General features: G+C 44.5%; 1 protein-coding gene across 1 annotated transcript; it reads left to right on the top strand.

The window, feature by feature from the left end:
• The first annotated feature begins 1,991 nt into the window (after nucleotides 1-1,991).
• Nucleotides 1,992-19,400, top strand: HEXD (hexosaminidase D). The gene is made up of 12 exons (XM_056858272.1): nucleotides 1,992-2,100; nucleotides 3,854-3,963; nucleotides 5,060-5,147; nucleotides 6,082-6,246; nucleotides 7,107-7,290; nucleotides 9,222-9,293; nucleotides 11,726-11,921; nucleotides 12,510-12,592; nucleotides 13,231-13,309; nucleotides 14,443-14,544; nucleotides 17,001-17,090; nucleotides 19,065-19,400. Exons 1-12 carry the CDS (start codon nucleotides 2,002-2,004, stop codon nucleotides 19,231-19,233), a joined length of 1,437 nt encoding a protein of 478 aa, XP_056714250.1. The 5' UTR covers nucleotides 1,992-2,001; the 3' UTR covers nucleotides 19,234-19,400.
• The last annotated feature ends 3,745 nt before the right edge of the window (nucleotides 19,401-23,145 follow it).

Genomic DNA, 23,145 nt, shown 5'->3' with positions numbered 1-23,145 from the left:
GTAGGCCGGCCGGCACCGAGGCGACGCGGCCGGGCGTCCCGCGGCGCGCGCGCGGGATTGGGCGAGGGCCCTCGCGGCCAATCAGCGTTGACGCCCCCCGAAGCGGAAGCGGCTGAGGGAAGCGTCAGGCAGGAGCAACCGATGCCGGAGAAAGCGAGCTGGGAGGCAGGGGCAGGGCCGCTCGCCGGAGGCTGCGGCGGAGAGGAAGGGAGGCGCGCAGGCGCGGTGCGAAAGGGGCAGGTGGGCAGTCTAAAGGAACCCTGGCAATGGCCTGCAAAAGCGGGGGTGCAACACGCGGGTCTTAACGGCAATGGCATGCAACACGCGGGTCTCAAGTAGATGTTGAGGCTGGAGTGATTTGTGTTCCAGAGGCAACACGTCGTTGTGGTTTCTGCACCAGTCCTTCCAAGGAAACGGGGGGGGGGGGAAATCTCCCTGGTCAACATCATTTGAAGTTTTATACTGCTTTGATTATTTTGACTCTTAATTATATTGGAAACCAAAATAAAATACTTGTGTTACATGAATAGGATTACGCCTGATCTTCTGAAGCGAAGTACTTCACCTTTTCAGCCTGCACAAGGAGAAGTCGGTGGGGACCACCACACTAGGAGACCTAGCGTAAAAGAAGGAAAACAGCCTGATCTGAGCCCTGTCCGCCTGCCCTACCACCTGGCTCGGGGTAAGAAAGATAATAAAACACACAGCAATAATTGTTATTATTTTCCATCTCTGCCGGGAAGAGGGGTCCCGTGTGTGTGTGTGCAGTGCCTTCCGGAAGAGCCTGAATTTGTGCTTCGTTCACGGCCATGATTGTGGCAGAGGAACTGGGGGAGACTTCTCAGTCTCCTCATAAGAACATAAGACAGGCCCTGCTGGATCAGACCAAGGCCCATCAAGTCCAGCAGTCTGTTCACACAGTGGCCAACCAGGTGCCTCTTGGAAGCCCCCAAACAAGACGGCTGCAGCAGCACCTCTTCCTGGTATGAGGTGTCTGAATGCAACAGGAGCCCAATTGTTGGGACACTGAATGGGCAAATGCCACTCGACAAAAAAAGAAACCCAAGATTAGAAATCAGTAATGGTTAGGGTTGCCAGCTCCAAATTGGGAAAGACCTGGAGATATGTGGGGTCGAGCCTAGGGAAGGTGGAGTTCGGAGAGGGGAGGGACTTCAATGGTGTATACTGCCATAGAGTCCACCTTCCAAAGCAGCTATTTTCTCCAGGTGAACTGATCTCTGTGGGAGATCTCCAGCTACCACCTGGAGGCTGGCAACCCTAGTAACGGTATGTGTTTTCATCTTGCAATGTTAAGGCTCGAAAACTGGGCAGGCTTCCTCCCAAGGAAGTCTTAAAGTCCCAGTATCTGTCAGCCGCAGCGCCGTTCATGAACCTTACTGCCTGTGTCAATTTCCCCATTAAAAAAAATCTCTCCAAAATAACATTCATTATTGATGACTAAGTACAATTAATTTAGGTGTGGTTGATCTCTGCTATTGCCCTGATTTGGATGACCCAAGCTAGCCTGATCTGAGAAGCTAAGCAGGGTCGGTCTGACTAGTGCTTGGATGGGGGACCATCAAGGATTTCCAGGGTCACTATGCAGAGGAAGGCAACGGCAAACCACCTCTGTTAGCCTCTTGCCTTGAAAACCCTACTGGGTTGCCATAAGTCAGATGTGACTTGTCGGCACTTTACATACAGAGATCTCTACTATTAGGGCAGCACAGGGCTTAAGACTCAGCTGTACAATTCTCTAGGTCTAAAATCTAGGTGTTCTGCATTGAAGTGCTGTTGACATCTGTGGAAGTTTTTGGATCAAGGTGCAAGACTGCAGAATTTCACTTCTCAACCCCTCCATCCCAGTCCCATACATCCTCTTCACTGTGCCACCTGCATTTGGAAAGGCAGCCAATGTGTCAAAATGAGCTTATCTGTAATTTTGCTCCTGCTCCAGGTATTACACTTGGTTTTGCCTCTTATCATTATCCTGCAGGAAACATGGAAGAAAACCGAGTGAGGGGTTCTTCTCCATTTGAACTACATCTGGTGCACTTGGATCTTAAGGGAGCTCCACCAAAGGTCTCATACCTAGCAGAGGTAACTTAGATTTAGAATGCGTAATCAGAGAGTCGAAACTCTTGATTTTTGTTTGGTTCAGAGAGAGGGTTTGACTCTATTTTAGAAGTAATCAGTTCAAACAGAAGAAATATCTATTTGTCTTGTTCCACTAGTGTGAAAGGACTTAACAGTGCTGTACCTGATACTGCCCAATAGTGCTTTGTGTCTCCTTTCTACAGCATAACTCATTTTTAAGGATGGGATTGTTAGCTGAATTTATGCTGAGAGGGCAAGGCCAACTCGAGTTTTTAACTTTTTAAAGAAAAAATCCCAGAATGTTGCACAGATTGATATGCTGTGGTTTTCATATACTCAATAGAAAAGGGGGGGAATCACACTCAAAAAATAGATTTTCTTTTGACATGGAGTTGGCAACTCTGGGAAAGTTTGTTTCCTGGTGTTAAATCTAAAACAGACTGACTCTAAGAGGACTGGACCCGGAACTTGCTCTTTCTTCACACCCTTTCAAGGACTTTGCTCTGTTTTAAGATTCAAGAGAGTACTATAAACTATTATCTTTGTTCCTTGCCAATATCAAGATTAAACTATGGATTCAGAAATACTCTGTAGCACACTGGCATTCACAACAGTGTCTTGTGATCTGGTAACTTATTTGGATATCAGGCTACTGAAACAGACCAGAACTTTTTTCACATATTGCCTAGTACTATGATTCCTTATGCAGCAAATGACATTTCTCAAGGTACAAAGTGTACTGCTTAAGTCATTAATCTGGTGGCATATAATGCAGCTATATCTGAAAACATGCAGCTGCCAAAATGTCAGCTCCATGAGTAATCATTCTAATCTGTTTCAAAATCCCATCAGTTGTGCATCTGTGGTCAGTTAATTCATGGATTTGCTACAAAAAAGCTACAATCTTGTTGAGTTGTTGCCCAAATAATTTCTGTCATCTCTATAAATTGTAGTTGCATTCTTAGAAGAGTCATTTTGTATTCTTACTTTATAGTGGTGCTGATAGTATGCAGGAACTAGGGTTGCCAACTCCAGGTTGGGAAATTGGTGAAGATTTGGGGGTGGAGCCTGGGATGGGTAGGGTTTGGGAAGGGGAGGGGCCTCATTGGGGTATAATGCTGTAGAGTCCACCCTCCAAAGCAGCCATTTTGTCCAGGGGAACTGATAGCTGTAGTCTAGAAATCAGTTGTAATTCTGGGAGATCTCCAGGCTCAACCTGGAAGTTGACAACCCTAGCTGGAACCCAGTTTGCACAAAATGCAGAATGAGTTGGATTGAGACTCAATAGTAGACTTCCTTATGGTCTAACATACTGCATCTCACTTAGGCATTGTACAGGCTGGGATCTAAGGCATATATGTAGTTTTCTTTCCTTACACTTTGAATGTGAAGGTGGCTTACATAATAAAAATATGGTATACAGAATCACCAATGAAACAATCAGTTAATCTACTATACAATATCCAACTGTAGGCCTTTAGACTCACTCTTTTAGACATCTGCAAAGGCTTTCTGGAACAAAAATAATCTCTTTCCCCAAGATCAGAAGCAACCAGTTTTGATGGGCTTTTTCAGGTGTTCCCTAAGGTGATTACGGCTGCAGTCCCAAGGATACCTTCCTGTCAGTAAGCCCCCCTGAATAGCATGAGACTGACTTCTGAGTAAACCTGTTTAGGCTTGCTCCTTCAATCTCACGAAATCAAGTTTTATCAATCCACACTGGTTAGAGACTTGAAATGTTTTATGAATCCAACAGATCTTCCCTTTGTTCCATGACTTGGGGGCAAATGGAATTCTCCTTGAGTATGAAGATATGTTTCCTTATGATGGAGAGTTGAAGCCACTCCAAGCAAATGATGCCTACAGGTCAGAGAACTAATTGGACCTTCTAATTGCAGTTGGGTGTCCGTTTCAAATAAGCAGAATTAGAGACCTGTCTTAATTCAGAAGCTGCATTGAAATCTCGAAAGATCACCAAGTGTGCAAAGTCCAGCCTGAATGTGGAATTATAAAGAAAAACCAGAGCAATTATTATGAGAATTTAGAGCCAGCACCAAACATGGTTACAAGATATTAAAATGCTTCCTTGGTGTCATGTAAAATAAATGAATTTTAACACATTTATACAACCCTTCTGTACTGGGAAGAAGGGGATAACTAGGTGATTTAAACACTTTGATGCTTTAGGTACCTGTTTGTGTAGAGCAATCAATTGGTGTTGTGAGCATAAGCTAGTCAGATGGTAGTTATTCTAAAGTGATTCATCCAAAATAGAGGGCTGTGGTTCTATGTCTGTGCTCACAGCAATGAAAATAGATGTAATCAAGAACCTGTTAGAAAGATCATTAACTTGCTGCAAGTCTGTCTAGTTTGCTGTCACAAGATTAAATGCAGAACTCACTTATAAATATTGTACTGTTGCAGATAAAGTTGCCCTGTCAGTGAGCATTATCTGTATGGGTCTTTTTGAAGTCTCTATGGCCACTTGAGCCATGTGGCGCAGAGTGGTCAGCTGCAGTACTGCAGTCCAAGCTCTGCTCATGACCTGAGTTCAATCCCAACAGAAGTCCGTTTCAGGTAGCTGGCTCAAGGTTGACTCAGCCTTCCATCCTTCTGAGGTCGGTAAAATTAGTACCCTGCTTGCTGGGGGTAAAGGGGAGATGACTGGGGAAGGCACTGACAAACCACCCCATACACAAAGTCTGCCTAGGAAACTTCGAAATGTCACGTCACCCCATGGGTCAGGAATGACCCGGTGCTTGCACAAGGGACCTTTACCCTTTTTTTAATGGCCATTTAGGTAAAGAAAATAATTTTTGTACAAGCTAATTGGTACAGACTTCTTAACAGGATACAAGATAATTAACCCTTTACAGAAGGAGAAGGGTCTAAGGAAGGCAAAGTAAACAGAACATTTAATGTGGAAATACAGCATTGGTAACTAAATTCCATTTTTTTCTAGTCCCTCTGAGATTAAAGAGATTTTAAACCTGGCAAAATTGCACAAGTTAGAGGTCATACCTCTGGTACAGACCTTTGGACACATGGAGGTGAGTGCCATGACTCAATACATTTATTTTCTTTTGGGGACAGATTTGTGTAAGGTTTATCGCAGCCGTATAGTGTTAACAGAAATGATAAGTGAGATGTCTTTACCCTTCTAATAGCTGGGTATGGGCTGTAAACCTCCAGACAGAGAATGCCTGGCCTTGATCTTTGCAGAGCCACTGCAAGGTTGAAGTGGAAGTAGAAAGAGATAATCACATCTGTTCTGCAAACAGAAACTCACATTTCTAGTTGGAATAAAATGCCAAAAGTTTGTATTCTGATTTTTTTCCCCTGTTTGTAGAATGTCTTCCTTTTGGCTACCTGCTGGATAGTGCCTTTGGCATCACAGCTGATAGAATGAGCAACCCTTCTCCTTCCTTTCCTCCTCTCCATGTGCCTTCTTTCCTGACCTTTTAAAGTTTCATTTATTTGCTTGCATGGTCTGGCTGTTTCCCTCCTCCAACCCATTGTATCCACACATTGTATTTTGCTACTGGAGTTGGATTTACAGTTATACAAGCATTCCTCTGAAGGTGACCAGGTCTTGCACTAGACAGTTGAATTTTACAATCATAGTCATGTAGATTTCTAGATTTCTGATAGTAGCCATTTCTTCACTGGATCGGTATAATTTGACACCTCTTTGTGTTACTTTTATCTTGGAAAATCTCACATAAATGGGGAGATATATGGGGCTGTATTCCCTATTCAGTCTGGAGACTATCCACTTTGTGGTACTTTTGCTGGGGAATATTCTGGGATATCCAACATCAGGTGGCACAAAGGACTGATATAATACCAATGCAATCTTAAAATCACGCCCTTTTACGCCCAGTGGTCTTAGAGCTTTTCCAAAAGGTATTGACCTCGTTGGTCACTCTAGCATTTTTGTTCTGGCTTGGCGGCTACAGCTACTAGTTCTTATTTCCCCTGCAGTTTGTCCTGAAGCACAAAGAGTTCCTCCCCCTGCGGGAAGTGACAACGTTTCCCAACACTGTGAGCCCCCATAAAGAGGAGTCCCTGAAGCTGGTCAGCGGAATGATAGACCAAGTGCTAGCACTGCATGAAGAACTTCGATGGTTTCACATCGGCTGTGATGAGGTATAGTGTGAGGCCTGGGGCTGAAGCTGCCCTGCAAGTAACCGCAACAACGTTTACCTTGTAAGAGCCATGGAAGTCAGCCACTTCCTGTTGCTGCACTCTTATTATTCCCTTGAGGTTGGAATGCCTTCCTTGTCCCTGGGAACGGCAAGTTCTGTAATCATGCAGTAAACTTTACAATATTAATAACATTATTGTCATGTGTTAACTTGTCTGCTGGTTTAAATGTTTCTTGGCATTACCACAGTGTGCTTGATGTTTTTACTGATGGGGGGAAAGAAAGAAGGGAACTTCTCTTACAGCTTTCTTTCTCTTTCCACGGCTACTATTGTATCTAAACCACAGAAAAGAAGAGGCCTTTGGTCAATAAAAGAATGCATAAACGAGTGGGGGTGCACTCCTCAGATTTTTTTTAAAAAACAAAACGATAGCCTGTCCTTTCTGGTTTTGTGCAGTTAACTTTGTCAGATGTTTTGTTACAAATGATACAACATCATTTGGCTTTAAAACCTGCAGCAATGCATTGTACCTGTATGTGCAACTGAATGAACGACACTAGCAGGATTCAGATGTAGAAACTGGCCCAGTCTTTTGCATTCTGTTGGGGAACTATGGGCGTGATCATAGAGTATATGGTATGAAGCACACTTTGAGAATGTGAGGCAGCTGTCCCACACTGAATTAGACCATTGGCCTTTGTAGTTTAGTCTTGTCTACTGTGACTGGCAGTGATATTCCTTGTGAGGAACTCACCGCTTTCTTTTCTTACTGCAACTGTGTCTAGCACATTGCGAAAGAACGGCACAGTGTTGATGATCAGAATAATAGTAACTGAAGCTTGTCTTGTGTGGCTACTCCAGGTTTATTATCTTGGTGAAGGGGAAGAGTCCAAGAAGTGGCTGCAGCAAGAAGAAAATACCATTGAAAAGCTATGCCTGGCTCACTTGAAGGCAGTGGCTAGCCATGTGGTCTCAGCCCACCCCACGGTGAAACCTGTTGTATGGGATGACATGCTGAGGGGAATGAGTGAAGAAACGTTGAAAGGTACGTTACTGGAGAAGGGTTGATGTTGTTTTCATTCTAACTGCACTTCTGAAACATCCTTGTGATCCAAATGAGCCAGTGAATGCCTTATTGTTAATTTCTGAGAGGGGCTAAGTAAAAATTCATTAGGGTTTCAAATGTAGCTTAATTTCAGAGGGTAGCCATGTTGGTCTGCAATAAAACAGCTAGATTTGAGTCCAGTAGCACCTAACCGTGCATTCCTGAGCTTTCAGTGTGCGGGGACGGCATAGCAGAGGCGCTGCCGCAGCGCCTCCTAAGCAGTTCTCCGCCCACCGAAACCTTGAAAAAAGCCATTTTGCAGCTTTTTTCTTTTAAAATGGGGCTTTTTGCCCCATTGAGAATAGCGACACTACACCTGCTAAAAAGCAGGCGCAGCCTCGTTCTTCTCCCCGCTGGCATGCCCGGGGTGAAAAAGGACAGGAGGCTGCCTACAGGCAGCCCCACCCCCCAGAACACCCCAGGAACGCCCCCTGGGATGCCGGAACGCCGACGCAGGACTTTCCGCCAGTGGGATGCTGGCAGAAGTCCCCACCAGTGTCCCAGGGCGGCACTGCCATGGCAACACTGGGAGACTGGCATCCAGGCCTCCCCGCCAGCGTTGGGGCCACTTACAGTGGTGTAAGTAGTCTGGACACTGGCATGGGGGGCCCCAATGCTGGCGCAGCCCCTGCCTGGCCTCCTGAGGACATTTGTCCTCAGAAGTCAGGAATGTGCTGTTAGAGATCAAGAAGATTCTCGGGGTGTAAGCTTTTGAGAGCCAAAGTTCCTTTCATCAGATATCAGATGAAGAGAGCTTTTGACTCTGGAAAGCTTATACCCCCAAAATCTTGTGCTAGGGGACTCCAATCTAAATGTTGCTTAAGAAGTGCTTTGTGTTGTGGAGAAAGATTTTTGAAATGCTATGAAAATGCAGCATCACCATTTAAAAATAACACTTTTTAAAAAAGTAGACATTTTATTCAGTGTCCACACCTGTACATATGGTTTGGAGATACAGAGAAACTGAAAAAGAGTAAGGAGTAATTAAGGAGTAAGTAAAAAATAATGGATGTTAATAATAATTTTAATGAACTGTGTCAAGAAACATCTCCTTGCTTTCTAACTATAGTTCTTCATTGGTAACTGAAACTATAAAAGGTAGATGCTTAATATTATATTATAATTCTAAAAACATATTGAAGATTATACCTCCTAATGAAAAGACTGAAATGAATATCAAAGCATTCATTTTAATTGACTTTTTACAGATACTTTAGAAATATAAAAATATAAATAGTTCCTATTTAAAATGATAGGGAAGGATTGGAGCATTTAAAATAGCAGCAGAGCACTGCTTCTTTGGCTTTTTCTGGTGCCAACATTTACCAGCATAGAGACGTAGTTAAAGTGTTGGACTAGGATCTGAGAAACCCAGGTTCAAATCCCTACGTTGTCATGATGCTTGCTGGGTGACATGATGCTTGTGGGCCAGTCCCTCTTTCTCGGCCTTACCTACCTCACAGGGTTATTTGTGAGGATAAAATGGCGGAGGGGAGAATGATACATAACACCCTGAGTCTCTGGAGGAAGGGCAGAGTAAAAACGTCCAAAATAAGTGGTTTCCATTTTGTGCTGAATTACAGGAGAAGCAGTAGGTGTGCTTGGTACTGAATCACAGGATTGCTAAAAAAAAAAATAATAATAATCTGCTGGTCTTGTTAATTGACACTGCTACTTCTGAGCTCTCTCTGCCTTCTTTATGGTTGACCCTTTGTGTTTGAGGAGGGGACCATTTTCTGTCTCTTTTCTTGAGCTTTTGGTCCTTGTTTTCAAATGATCACTGATGAGGTTTCTTCACCCGTCTTTAGCACAAAATATACCATTCTCTTCACAAGCCCATTATAGTCACTCAGATTTTTACTTCTTTCCAGATTCTGGGATATCACACCTTGTGGAGCTGATGATCTGGGACTACGCTCCCGATCTTGATGTCAGCAGTAAAGGTTGGTACTGCTTTGTGACTTGTCCAAAAAGGGTGCTGATCACTGATCATGGGGAGGTGTGCATGTAGCTTATTCCTCCATGCAGTCACACTCTGCAAATGATCAGCAGCTGTACAGAGACAGTGGGCAGGGCCAGCATGCTTCTACCTGCTCTCCCTCCCAACATGGTTAATAGTCTGTACAGGGCTCTTGGAGGAAAGATAAATATGTTAAATATGTTTATTAAATATAGTTAATAAACAAAAACATGAGTTTAATTGTCAAATCTGTAGTTTATTGCCAGTGTGAAATATTTAGAGCAGCGATTCTTAACAAGGAACACAGAGCCCACCAGGAGGGCAGTCTGCATATCTTGGGTAGCATACAGAATTGTTGGGGGTAAATAAGGGAACATTTGGGATCTAATGAAGCCCTTTCTCCCCAATTGCATTGGCCTATGATAGCAAGCAGAAAGTTGTTGTATACTGCTCTGCTTGCACTGAGGATGAAATCTGATGCAGTAAAAGCTTTGAGCAACATGTAATGTCATTACAGTGTGACATTTGTCATACTGTACTTCCCTATTACAGGCCATTTTATTCATACTGGAAAGGCACGATTGTAATTTCAAAGAAAATTATGGTTACCATTTCTCCTTGTGGGCCTGTTTTTATTTCGATATCTATAAAATGGAGTGTGCTCATCATATGAAAAATCCTTAATTTCAGCGCTCAATTCAGATCCCAGAGGAAAAACATAATTGTTGATCAGCAAACATGAATACATAATGTGCCTGTAAAACCAAGCTGGCTGAACATTTAATCTGTACACCTTAGGGCCAAACTCAACACGACAGTTTCCTCATGTCTGCCACAGGGACATTTTAAAGTGGTTTAAGAATGCCATGGTGGCCAGTCCTGATCAGGCCTGCAGAACAGCAGGCTGAGGTGCTCTTGTTCTTTCCCCCTCCCCCATACCTCTTTCAGCACTTGAAAAGGTGTGGGGGGAATGAGAGCACTTCAGCCTGTTGTTCTGTGGGCTTGATCAGCATCAGGCCCTCGCAGCATGTTTAAACCACTCTAAAATGGCGGCGGCATCCCATGGTGGACACGAGGACGCCGTCAAGTTTGGCTCTTAATTGACACTGTAACCCACAACCCACCAAATGTAAAATAACCATTTGGTTATTTCTTAAACCAGGTTATCGGTTTAAAGTCGTTCGTTCTTCAGTTTATAGCAGCTCAGGTTGTTATAACCAGGGCCGGATCTTGGGTGGGGGGTCTGGCAGGGGCACTTGCCTTGGGCGCAAGGAGAGGGAGGGTGCCAGCGCAGGCATGGAGAGTGCGGGCATCGGGAGAAGGAGCACGGTGGCACAGGCGCAGCGGTCCACCTGTGGCCCAGCTGGTGTGCACATTGCCCGCAGCTCGTACCGGCTGCTGCTCTCCCTCTATTATTTTCTGCGGGGGCAGCTACTGCACGCCCCACCCAGCGCGTTTCTTTCTGTTAGTCCCCAGCTCTGTGCCTGGCCAGTATCTGGCTCCAGCACTAGCCCCTGGCTCCAGGGTATGCGCATGGCACACACACACCCTCCCCCCCCCCTGCCCTGGGCGCTCCTTCTCCCAGCTCCGTGCCCGGTTATAACAAAAAATTTTCCCCTCTGTCAACAACCCTGTAGATAGGCTAGGCTGAAAGAGCATGTCTGACTGGAGGTCACCCAGTGAGCTTCGTGGCGGAGTGGGGATCTGGACGTGGGTTTTCCTAGTCCCGCGCTCTAACCACTATAGCACACTGGCTTCCAGTGTTAAATTAATGAGACTAAAGCTGACTTAAATCAAGTGAACCTGATTAAGGGGGTTACTGCACTTTGTATTCCCAGCGATGTATTAAGAGTTTGAAAATGTTGTAAAAAACATCGCTTTAAAAGGGTTTTTGGATACCACGGCTTATAAATGGTTGGAAGACGTCTTCACAGCTCAAGGGGCCAAACAAAGTGCGAACAGTATTTTTTATAACATTTTAAACTCTTAATACATCGCTGGGAATACAAGTGCGGTAACCCCCTAAGTCGTTTGTGAACCATATCCCAAAAGACGTTTACTCTACTGTTCTCTTATTGAAGTCTGAGACTTCTTTAGCATTGCCTCAGAATAATCAGCACAGGTCCATAGAAATGTAAAAGTCTAGCTTGCCTGGATTACCATCTTTTCTGTCTTTATCGCTGAGCTACAATTCACTTATTTTCTACTTGAAGCAAATCTGATCCAGGGCACTATCAACAGAAGACATTTGTATGCCTCTGAATTCCCATTCAGTGGGAACCAGGAAGCTATTCTTGCGATACGGCACATTATCTTCTACATGTGGACCTAGTGTGCCTCCTATCCTCCAATTTTAACACTTTCTACAATCGATGATAATCCTCTCTCTCTCTCTGTCTCTCTCTCGCCTTCCAGCAATTCTCATAGAAAAGTACCAGAAGTGTAACTTTCCCAAACTATGGTTTGCTAGTGCTTTTAAAGGGGCCACTGGAGTAAACCAGTGTCTAACACTTATTGGACATCACCTTAAAAACCACCAACAATGGTTAAAAGTGGCTGAGAGCGCTCCTGCTGGTATCCTCCAAGGAATTGCCTTGACTGGATGGCAAAGGTAATTGCAACTTCCGCAGGCAATTATGATATCGGTAGCATTATTAAAGTACTGAAAATTACAGGACCCAGTCTCTTCAGAATAATCCTGAAAATTTTCATGCTGAAATAAATAAAAAAAACAAGTATACGCATTGTCTAGCTGTCAACATTGTGTGTGGGGGGGGGGGAAATCTTAAAATGCAGAGGCAGGTTTGATCGATGCTTTAGGTCTGAGAAGGGAGGTTTAAGCTAGAAGAGGATTTTTATGATCTTAGCACAGCACCCTCTTGCTCCTGCTCGCCTACTCCTTGTTTTCTACCTGTATTTATTGACCAACTCTCTTCTCACCCATCCTTTTCCCTAAAGTTCCTAGTGTTCCAGACCTCCTTTTCTATTTCTTATCTCAATCCATATAAGAATACAGTACTAGGAGAATGCTCGAATTAAGTATATGCGCATGTGCATCTTTTTTCATCAGAAAAGAACATGCAAAGACGTACTCACATGTGGGTTCAAGAGCTGTGCTTTACTAAAGCCCTTTTAGTCACTGAAGCTGATGACTGCCTACTTTGCCTTTTACTAAATAGCCTTGCATTTTCTTCTCTAGGTATGACCACTTCTCTGTTCTGTGTGAGCTTCTGCCTGCCGGAATTCCATCATTAGCCATATGTCTCCAGACACTAACGAACGGTATAGAATGACTCTCTCCTCGGTCAGATCTAAGCCAGGTGCACATTAGTGGTATCATGAAAACTCTGAAAATTTACTAAGATCAGAACTTGCACATGTTTTCAAATTGCTGTTTGATTTGAAATCCTTTTTTAAAATTTATAACCCACTTTTCTCCTGACGGGGGACCCAAAGCAGCTCAGGATTGCCCCCAAAGTCCAAGATCCTTGTATCTGTACCAATCCTTGACCTGGAAAGTACGTTCTCGGTTTTTTTGTTTTCCCCTTTCCTCCATAACTTGGTGAGTCCTGATCCATCATTTAAGAATAATTGAATGGTAATTTATGGACCTGGGCAATCTGGCATCATTTTTTAATTCTTACTGAGCAGTGTTAGGGTTTTACAAATGCACACAGGCAAATAACATCACTTTGCCATCAGTATGAAATAATATAAATAATGGGCCATGGTTGAATTCTAACTAGGTTGCTCCTGGAATTCCCATCCGCCCTTTGTGTTAACACGTCAACAGTATGTGGTAGGAAACTCAGTGTCCATGCCAGCTTTGATTTCCATTAAAGCCTCTACATTTTCTTTTTTAAAAATTGCCCCTCGCATGCTTTAACTCTACACCCCCTTTTTTTTTTTAATCTGTCAAGGTGGCTATTCAGAAAAGGTGAAAGAAGATGTGGAAAAACTCTTAGGGATCTCCAGTCTGGAAATAGACACTTTCATGAGGTAAAAGCTCCAAGCTATGAACTGTGAACAGATCCAAGATTGAGGGCTGTGCATAGGCTCTCTTGGTCACGTTAAGGTCAAAAGATGAGCCAAAAAGAATCACAAGCTTTAATTCGAAGTTTATCAATCTGGTATAGCTATTATCAATTTGGTTTTGTTAGCAAATCACCGCCACAGATTTGATTGACTTCGCCACAACTTTTAAAGATTTTTCAGAAATAGTGGAACTCTGTTGTTTGGGGATTTGGGAAATGTAAAGTTTTGCTTCTTTTTCTGAGGCCTCTTGTATGCAACACCTGTAATGGCAACTCTCTGTAGTGTTCTGAGATGACATGTTGTGCTGCCTCCTTGCTTTCCTCAGCATTTCCTACTTATTTTTGCTGCCACCAAAGGTTCTCGCCTTAAACTTCTTAGTTGAACCCAAAAAACAGGATGGCTTGCTTATATCTGGTAGAATGACAGAACGGTCAGTTTGTGGGGGTGTCTCTGAGGTAAAAGGAAGTTCTTTGTGGCGTTCACTTAAACAAAGAGTTTGTTTAGAAGTATAATAGTGTAACCGTTTCAGATAGGTACATAAGTGTAATGCTTTCAGATAAGTACAGTTCTCCTCCTTTCTCTAAGATTCCTTAGAGAACCTTTGACCTAGCCAAAAAGGCTTATTTTCCTCACTTGCTACTTAGGCTAATAACTTCCACAAAGAACAGATTTCTGTGATCACAGCACTTCCCTCAATCTCCTAACCCCCTCAATCCCCTTTCCTCTCTCTCACACACACATACAAACCTTCTTCACAAACCAGTCAACTCCACCCCCTAGGATGCAGCTATAACACATTTCAATCATCCAGCCAACCCTCTTCTTTCTTAGAGACCTGCATTTTAATCCACAGCAACATACATATAAAACCCCACATTGAAAGGCAAAAATAAAACACACACACAAAAATGTATACAGTGAAACACCACAGAAAGGAATGGGGCAGCAGTAGGAAAGAAGTCTGCAAGCTCTTCCAGACTCTGAGCAGAAGTGAGAAGTAGTAGCATTGGCCAAACAAGTCCCTTGGGTGAGGAGTAAAGTTTAGACATGCTGGATAGTTATCTTCAGTGCTCACAAGGATTTTTTTTCTTGAACAGTGAAATCTCAGGGACTTTCCCAGGAAGTGAAATTCTCTCACTTGTGACCCAAATAGCTTTCTACCTCAAAACCTCAGTGGATGAACTTCTGGAAAATAACAGGTACGGAATGCAAAAAAAAGTCCTATGTCAGTGATGGCGAACCTTTTAGAGACTGAGTGCCCAAACTGCAACTGAAAACCCACTTATTTATCTCCGAGTGCCAATGCGGCAATTTAACCTGAATACCACCCCCAGAGGGGGCCCAGAGGGAGAGGCTAGGGTTGCCAAGTTCCTCTTCGCCATGAGTGGGAGGTTTTTGGGGTGGTGCCTGAGGAGGATGGGGTTTGGGGAGGGACTTCAGTGCCATAGAGTCCAATTGCCAAAGTGTCCATTTTCTCCAGGGGAACTGATGTCTATTGGCTGGAGATCACTTGTAATAGCAGGAGATCTCCAGCTAGTACCTGGAGATTGGCAACAAGTTCCTTAGTGTTTTCTGTCTACATATCAAGACAAATGGAAAGGTGTTTGGAGGATGGCTTGTGGGCACTTCAAAGGTGAAATAGGACTGCACGCCCCTCCGCCCGCACAGACCCAGAGGGCGCTGGAGAAGCCGCTGGAGGGAAAGAAGGGAAGGGAGGGAGGGAGAGAAAGAAAGAAAGAGCAAGAGAAAGGGGGAAAGAAATGGAGCGAGGGAGAGAAAGAAAAGTAGGGAAAGAAAAGGACAGAGGGAGACAGAGAAAGAAAGAGGCCATTTATGCATAGGAGGTTTTGCCTTGGATTTGCCACTCTCCAGATGCACATTTTCCCCATCTGGATTCTCAAAACTCTGCTTGGGGACTTACTGATGAGTTTTGAGAATTTGGATGGGGAAAATGTGCATCTACAGAGCGGCAAATCCAAGGCAAAACATCCCATGCATGAATGGTCAGAGACAGGAAAGCCGTCCCGCTTCTCTCTCTCTCTCTCTCTCACACACACACACACACACACACCCTTCCTCCCTCAGCCCGCAGCAGAGAAGGGGGGCGCTCGCACAGAACAGCCCGCAGTGCACGGGCGCCGGAAGACCCTTCCCTTCCCGCGGAGGCTCGGTGTCCTGCCCCGCTGACAGCTGCCCCCGCCCAGCCTGGCCCGCCGCCAGCGAGGGAGGGGAAGGAGGCGCCCCAGAGCCTCCGCCTGACTTCCCGCCCCACGGCTCGCCAGCCACCAGCCCTGCCACCGCGCCCTTCGCCTGTGCATGGGGCTGGGCCCCCCCCCGGCCGCCTCCCATGTGCCCAGGGTGAGCAGCAGCAGGAGGAGGATCCCCCGCCTGGCTGGGCCTCGCCGCCACCGCCTCCACCCACCCCTTTCAGAGTGGAGCTCCTGTGGAAAGGAGGCCCGTCTGGCGCAGAGGGAAGGAAGGAGGGAGGGAGCCCAGCCTAGCTCACTGCCCCTCTCTGCCTGCCTGCCTTGCCCAGGCCCCTAAGCCCCCCGCCCGGAGGGGATCTCCCACCCTGCCTGCCTGCCCCAAGGGGGGGATGCGGCGAGAGGCAAGCAAAGTAGGGCAGAGGGCGCCTCCTTCGCGCCCACCGGCCAACCACGCCCCTCCGCCCGCACAGGCCCAGAGGACGCCGGAGAAGCCGCCGGCCATGCCGAGTGTGGGCGCCCGGCTTCTGTTCCCTGCTCTCCCACCCGCCTGGCCAGCCGCGCACTCTCCCTCCAGCGGCGGCAATGGCGGTGGTTTCTGTGGGAGAGTCCGGGGGCCACCGCCAGTGATGTCGGAGGTTCCCCACCCCTGGGCTACAGCCTCTCCCATCCGGGGAGGGGCAGAGCCGGAAAGGCCAGCGGCTTGGAGGAACCACGCGTGCCGGCAGAGAGGGCTACGCGTGCCGGAAGTGGCACGCATGCCATAGGTTCGCCAACACGGTCCTATGTTGTTAGTCCACAATCAGCCCGATAACCACATAAAATATAATAACTGCTCCAAACCAAACAGCTGTCCCATGGCCTCATACTCTCTAATACAGGGGTCCCCAACCTTTCTGAGCCTGTGAGCACCTTTGGAATTTTGACACAAAATGTTTGCCACGGAAGGTGGAGACAGACAGAAGAAACCCAAGTGCAGGGGAGAAGAGGAGCAATTTAAAAAATACACTGAGAAAGAAGAAACAGACAATACTGGTGACAGCTGCTGCCTAAACAATATTATTTTAATCTACACAGCCAATCAGATCCCCAGTTGCCTATCAGAAGCCCTGCTCAGCAGGAGCCCACCTAGCCGCACCCACTTTTTAAAAACATTTGGTGGGTGCCAAGGAAAGGTGTAGCTAGACACCATGTTGGGGACCCCGTTCAAGTACAGTTTGAACTGTTTCTCCATATGTCAGCATGCATGGCAAAAATTGGACTAATCTCTTCATCCTCGTTTCAGTTATGATTAGATAGTTATATTGTCTGGAGTGATTGATGCATGATGTGTTATCTTGTGCATCTACCGTACAAGCAGCTTGAAATCCCAAATTTGGAAATCATGCATTTCTCTCTCACCGCTGCCACATTAGTTCTTCAGTTTTAATCACTTACAAATGTGTCTTCAGGTATGTCACAGGCTGGTTCAGCCCTTACCACAGAAAGCGAAAGAAGATCCATCCTATAATGGTTCATCTCTTTCAGCCAGATGTACTAAGGTAACTCAGGGTCTCTTGTAAAATTAACTTGGGGCAGCTGGCTACGGGCATGTAAAAGCTTTGCATTCCTGTTCCCAATAAATCTTGTTTACTGAGGCTGCTTTGATGCTCCTTATTTGGGGAGGGGGTGTTTTATTGTACATGTTGGCCAAATTTGACGCAGTTGATCGATAAATACTGATCATTCACTGAAATAAGGCACGTATTGCCTTATGCCGATTATTGCTTTATTAGCAATACACTAGCAGCACAAAAGCAGGGGAAAATACACACAAGCCGCTTCCGCACAGCAGCAGAAGAGTTGGTTTTTATGCCCTGCTTTTCACTAAGGAGTCTCAAAGCGACTTACAATCGGCATCCCTTCCCCCCCACACACACACACCCAACAGGCACCATGTGAAGTAGGTGGAGCTGAGAGAATTCTGCGAGAACTGTGACTTGCCCAAGGTCACCCAGCAGGCTTCATGTGTAGGAGTGGGGAATCGAACCAGGTTCTCCAGATTGGAGTCCGCCGCTCCTAACCACTACACCACGCTGGCTCTCTGCAGTGATTCCCCGTGCAGCTCTGAGTCATGTTGCTGCTGGGCCCTGTACTTCCCTTGCCTGAGCACCACACTGCTGCCATCTCTCCCCCCACAACAGAGATATCTCCACGAAGAAAAAGGCTAGAGACTTTTTTTTCAGGAAAGCTTGAAATTCAGAGGAGGTAGTAGATCATGGCAATAGATCGTTATAGCATTATTGCACTTTAGCACTCACCAATTCATAAAAGCCGGGAGGGAGCAGGAAATGTTCATGTTGGAGGCTGAGGCAAGAAAAATGATGCCAGTGTGAGTGGATCCTTCAAAAATGTATACCTTCCCATCCACACAGCATGTGAAGGCCTTTTGATAGTGATCTCTTCCAAAATATCATGTCTTTCTGTTCATTTTAGAGCAAAACAATAAAAAACAATCACAGTATCAAGTAAAATCCATAAAGTATCCATTAGAAGATTAAAATACATAACAAGCTTGATAGCTAAAAGAAACAATTAACATTAGCTTACTAGTCCTATAATAATGAGTGATCCAGGGTAGAGCCAGTGAACTGTTCATTGACCAAACTTGCATGAGAGGGTTTTGACTGAGCCTTTATATCACAGGCCACAAACTTTTCCAATTGTGGTGTTGCCCATTTATCTCTGTTTACAAGTAATATCACCAATTTGCTCTGGTCTGACCTCCCTGAGCTTCATGATAAAATATTCCCAAGGTATCTTCCATGGTCTACTGAAAAATTTGGGCACCAAAGAATCACATGCGCCAGTTCCTCAATGGACCTATCTATGGTCACAGGAGCAGACTCGCTCATTATATAGGGTTTCGTTATAACGACCTCTTACCATTGCCAACTGTAGAGTATCCAGATGTGCTTTAGGTAAAGGCCTTTTTATACTCAAAATCAGATAGTTCGGTAAAATCGGCCAGGAGGGTTAAATAGAGGGGGGACAGCTTATAAAGAGAGGCAGTTCTCAGAGCACCTAATAATCCAGTATCCACTTGGACACTTATGTCCAACAATTTTTGTTTTATTAAATGTTTAGCTACAAAGAAACCAAGCCTAAGATCATATCATGAAAAAAAAACTGAACAGTGGGTATCTAGGGGACAGTGTATGGATGCTCAACCCCCCCCCCCAAAAAAACCTTGCTCTAGCTTGGATGCCAAACTGGAGCAAATAAAGGCAAATGATTCCTTGTAGTTTGTCACCTGTCTTTGAGCATTCTCCCCTACCATTGGATACACTACCATGAAGTCACACAATATTCACAAACATTTGAGCTGCTAAAGCATAGTGGTAGATTTTTGACTATGTGTAGGTACCATAGGCTTTTAAAACTTCAGGTTCATCTGCTTTGTGGTATAGTAGTTAAACCAAGAACCAAATGTAACAGCGGGAAAACATTCACTTCTACCACTGGTTTCTTTTTAGGCTTTTGACCAAGTGGACTACAGTGACCCAGGAGCTTCAAGCAGCCATGGAGAAAGTCTTCTATAGGTCTGCCGTAGAGGAATGGATGGAGGAAAATACCCAGCCCAGCCTACAGAGACTTCAAGGCACAGTAGATGACTTGGACAGAGCGATACAGGCATTAACATAGCACTCCTACAGACTGCTTTACAGAGGCTCAGGATGGTACAACGGGTATCCTGCAGCTGAAAATAATGTAGTGTAAATGTCAGATGTTTCTCTGAGAGTTAATTGCACTAACCGGCTTGGAATTGATCTTAACATGAATTTTTGAAGAGTGTATCCTAGTATACAAAAGGGAGAGCAGGCTTAAAACTCCACAGTGCTTATGGTTGATCATAAGTTCCAAATTCAAGACTGTTGCACAGACACTTTATCTTCAAAACAAAATCTAAAATGTTGCACACTCCCCTTTATTAATATTGTTTGAGTGGTTTTTTGCTATCTTCTGGGCATGGAGTAGGGGTCACTGGGGTGTTCGGGGGAGGTAGTTGTGAATTTCTTGCATAGTGCAGGGGATTGGACTAGATGACCATGGTCCCTTCCAACTGTGTTTTAGAAAATGACAATCAGGGAATGTGCAAGGACTTGTGGCGGCATCTCATTTTCCCTTCCTCTTTCCTCTTTTAATTCCCTGAAAGCCTCCATACCATCTCCCCTTTTCCTGTTTCCTTCTCTCCCTCCCACGCACCAGGTAACCTACCTTTCTGTGCCCCCTTGCTTTCAGCTTCTGCTCCTTTCCTCCTCCTGGCACCCTCTTTCCAGCAGAACACTGGCTGAGCTGCATGGTGCTAACTGCTGAGCCAGGCTGAATTGTGAGGTGGGCAGTGGGGAACCTGCAGTGACTTGAGAGATGGCATTCCCCTGTATCCCTGACCCCACACGACTTCCTCGTTCCCTCCCCCGGCAGCCCCCATAAAATCTTTCCCTGCTTCCTTTTCTCCTTCCAACCAACCTTCTATCTGCTCTACATAAATAATTTTATTATTTATTTACTTAATTTATTAATCACCTTTCACCACAATGGGAACTTCAGAACAGCCCACATTTTTTCTTTCCTTCACTTTATCCTCATAACAACCCTGTGAGGTAGATTTAGCGGAGTATGTGTGATGGGCTCAAGGTAACCATTAGGGCTGCCAACTTCCACATGAGGCCTAGAATTCTCCCAGAATTACAAGTGATCTCGACAACAGATTAGTTCCCCTAGAGAAAATGGCAGATTCAGATGATAGATTCTATGGCTTCACATCCCTCCTGAGCTTTCTCACCTCCCCAAGCTTTGCCCTTTCCAGGTTCCACTTCCAAATCTCCAGGAATTTCCCAACCCTATCACCACTGAGCTTCTATAGCAGAGTGCCAAATTGCCTTGTGTCTCCCAGTCTGAAACTGTAATCACTATACTATACAGTGGCCTGACCCTGATAAGTCCTCCATCAAAGGCCAAAACAGCACTGGAAAGGGTCCTGCCCCCATCCCCTGACCCTTTAATGACAGAACTGAAGGCTTGAATGATTGCAATACTGTTGTGGTTGCCTAGCAATGGCCACAGTGACTACTGTAAAGGCATTTTTGTTTCTTAAAGCTACAGGCTTCTATTATTCTGGGTGGTTTTAACACATTGTATTTTTATTTTTAGATTCAGATTTTTCCACAAACCTGGGGCTTTTTTCAGATTTGTAGAAAGATGTCTTGACAGTTCATGGCCCGAGTCTCCTGCCAGCACTGCTGCCTCCTGCCTTCAGCTGAGCTTTCCAGCCTATGCATCCCTTGGGATATGAAAAGTGAAGAAGACTGGGTGGGGCTTTATCCTTCATAACTGCTCAGGCACACCTGTCTCTCTTTCAGTTCTGCATGTCCCAGGTGTTTGTTAAAGTGACAGGTGACTACTGTCACCGAGGCAGAAAGGCCTCCTTCCGCTCCTGCCAGCTCTGACTGTGCTTCCTGCCTTGGCTGAGGGGGCATTATGATGTCATTTCCAGGCCCTTTTAGCTTTCCAGTCAACCCTTACTTCCCATTTATTTAAAGCTTCCAGAAGCCAGTTCCCTCAGATTTGTCCTGAAAAGAATGTCAAGTCCAAGAATTGGGAAGGGAAGCAATAAAATACCTATGAGGGTATCATTTCTAGTTTACAAAAATAACCACCAGCTATAGCAGCCTGTGGGTTGTTTACGGCCACACAGTAGTGTCCGTGGCTTAAATAAACTTGAATCTGAAAGCACTTCCTCTGCTGGTCCATCCTGCTCTCTTTTGTGGAAACATGCACTTCAGATTCCTGCTGATCACAGGCACAGATGAGGCCCATAGGGGCACTGATGTTTTTTTAATGTATATTAATATTTTCCTCTTCAAACATCTGAACATTTTAATGAACATAGCTTTCCCAAAATACTTAATATGCCCAAACAAACATTAAAAATTCTAAACAATTTTTACACAAGTTTTTCTTTAAAATTTCCTCAGCATTTTATTGCTTGCCATCACTTGATTGCAGTTTGATTTTTATTCAACCGATTTTAAATATATTTGCATATCACACTTTGTAGATACTAGCCCTGTTTGTTACAGTGAATGCCTCTAGGACATTAAAAACAGACCAGCATACATATTCAGTGATTTGAGAGTGAAATGATAGTGAATTCCCCCTGGAATGCCATTTGTAGACTGTAGTTCTATAGTTATGCGCCAAAGATCGAAAGTATTGCATGATGAACGTCAAGTGAGCGAATAAATGGTCCTTTGGCATTCAGATAAAATTGCTTACACATACTTATTTGTGAATCCAGAAGGTTAGTAGTAAAAGGCCACTGAGTTTATCTTAAGGTCTACAGTATGTATACTACTTCTGTAAATTGTTGATTTAATGGTATTTAGTGATCCTGAACAAACCCTGTTAAACTGCCATTGATAACTTCTGTGCTATGAAAAAGCTGTTCTATGAAGCTGACACACATTTGCTTCTTTCAAACATTCCCTGATATTTCACAGGATGCTAAAAACTAACGTGCATACAACAATAACCTTTATACAGTTGAATAGATACTAATCTGTAACTGTCCGCAGAACTACTTTTTATTCTCCCTTCATAATTAGAATGTGAACTTGGACTTTGGCTAAGGCCTTCAGGATAGAGTAGGCCATAATTCTATTTCAGTTTGAGAGCAAACAATTTCCTAAAATATATTAAAAATCCCCACTCTTGCCAGTTTAAATCCTTAAAAACCAGCTCAATAATTTTTTGCAACAACCACTTCCAAAACACTCAGGTTTAGACTTTACCATTATGATGAGGTGGGAGGAAGCGGATAGGTTCAGATGTATTTTGGTCCTTATAGAACTTTATAAATGAAACACAATACCTTTGATCTGTGACTAGAAGCGAATGAGGATCCAGCTCAGACACAGTGCAATCCAATATGGAATAACTCTAAGCTTGCTGATTTCAATTGGCTTGTACTGCTGTGAATAAAACTGCTTTTATAGGCACTGGCATAATGTGCTTCCAGTGATCTTAGAGGAAGGCCCCAGCATGCTGTACCAGATGTATCTTCTAAACAAGGGCAGTCTTGCACAGAGCAGTAGTTGAACTGATAAGTACTGGGTTCTCGAATGCCAGAACAAGACAGTCTTCTCATCAGATGGAGCTGACTACAGGCAGCCTCAGATACTGCCACAATTAGAATTTCCGAGGCTCCTGGAATATTCCAAAACTGCAAACCTCAGCATTTGAGGAGGTGGGGATTGATAGCGGCTAGCTAAAATATAGTGAGAGGGAATTTCAACCCATTATAATGAATTTCAACACAAGAAAATGTTAATTGCTAAATTCTGACCGTCAAATTTTATATATAGTTTGTATGAAAATCACAAGCTTTACAGACTTGAGCTAGAAAAGTATACAATCTTATTTCCATTCCTTAGGCCCTCATTGAAATTCACAAGTACCTACAAGATGAGCTCCTAGAGCATTTTCCCAAACTTTCCTTAATTTTTAAAAAGTATTTACATCCTAGTTAGAAGGAAAATGTGGAAAAAGCTTTAC

Source organism: Euleptes europaea, chromosome 1 (assembly GCF_029931775.1).
Source record: "Euleptes europaea isolate rEulEur1 chromosome 1, rEulEur1.hap1, whole genome shotgun sequence".
NCBI lineage: Eukaryota > Metazoa > Chordata > Lepidosauria > Squamata > Sphaerodactylidae > Euleptes > Euleptes europaea.
Note: the sequence above shows the minus strand (reverse complement) of the source record. Positions and strands in the feature narration are given on the sequence as shown.

Bases quoted from the DNA above. Each gene is read 5' to 3' on its own strand.
- HEXD (XM_056858272.1), top strand. From the start codon at position 2,002: ATGGAAGAAAACCGAGTGAGGGGTTCTTCTCCATTTGAACTACATCTG. The intron at 7,291-9,221 runs GTACGTTACTGG...ACTTCTTTCCAG, and splicing joins GAGTGAAGAAACGTTGAAAG to ATTCTGGGATATCACACCTT. The intron at 13,310-14,442 runs GTAAAAGCTCCA...TTTCTTGAACAG, and splicing joins GAAATAGACACTTTCATGAG to TGAAATCTCAGGGACTTTCC.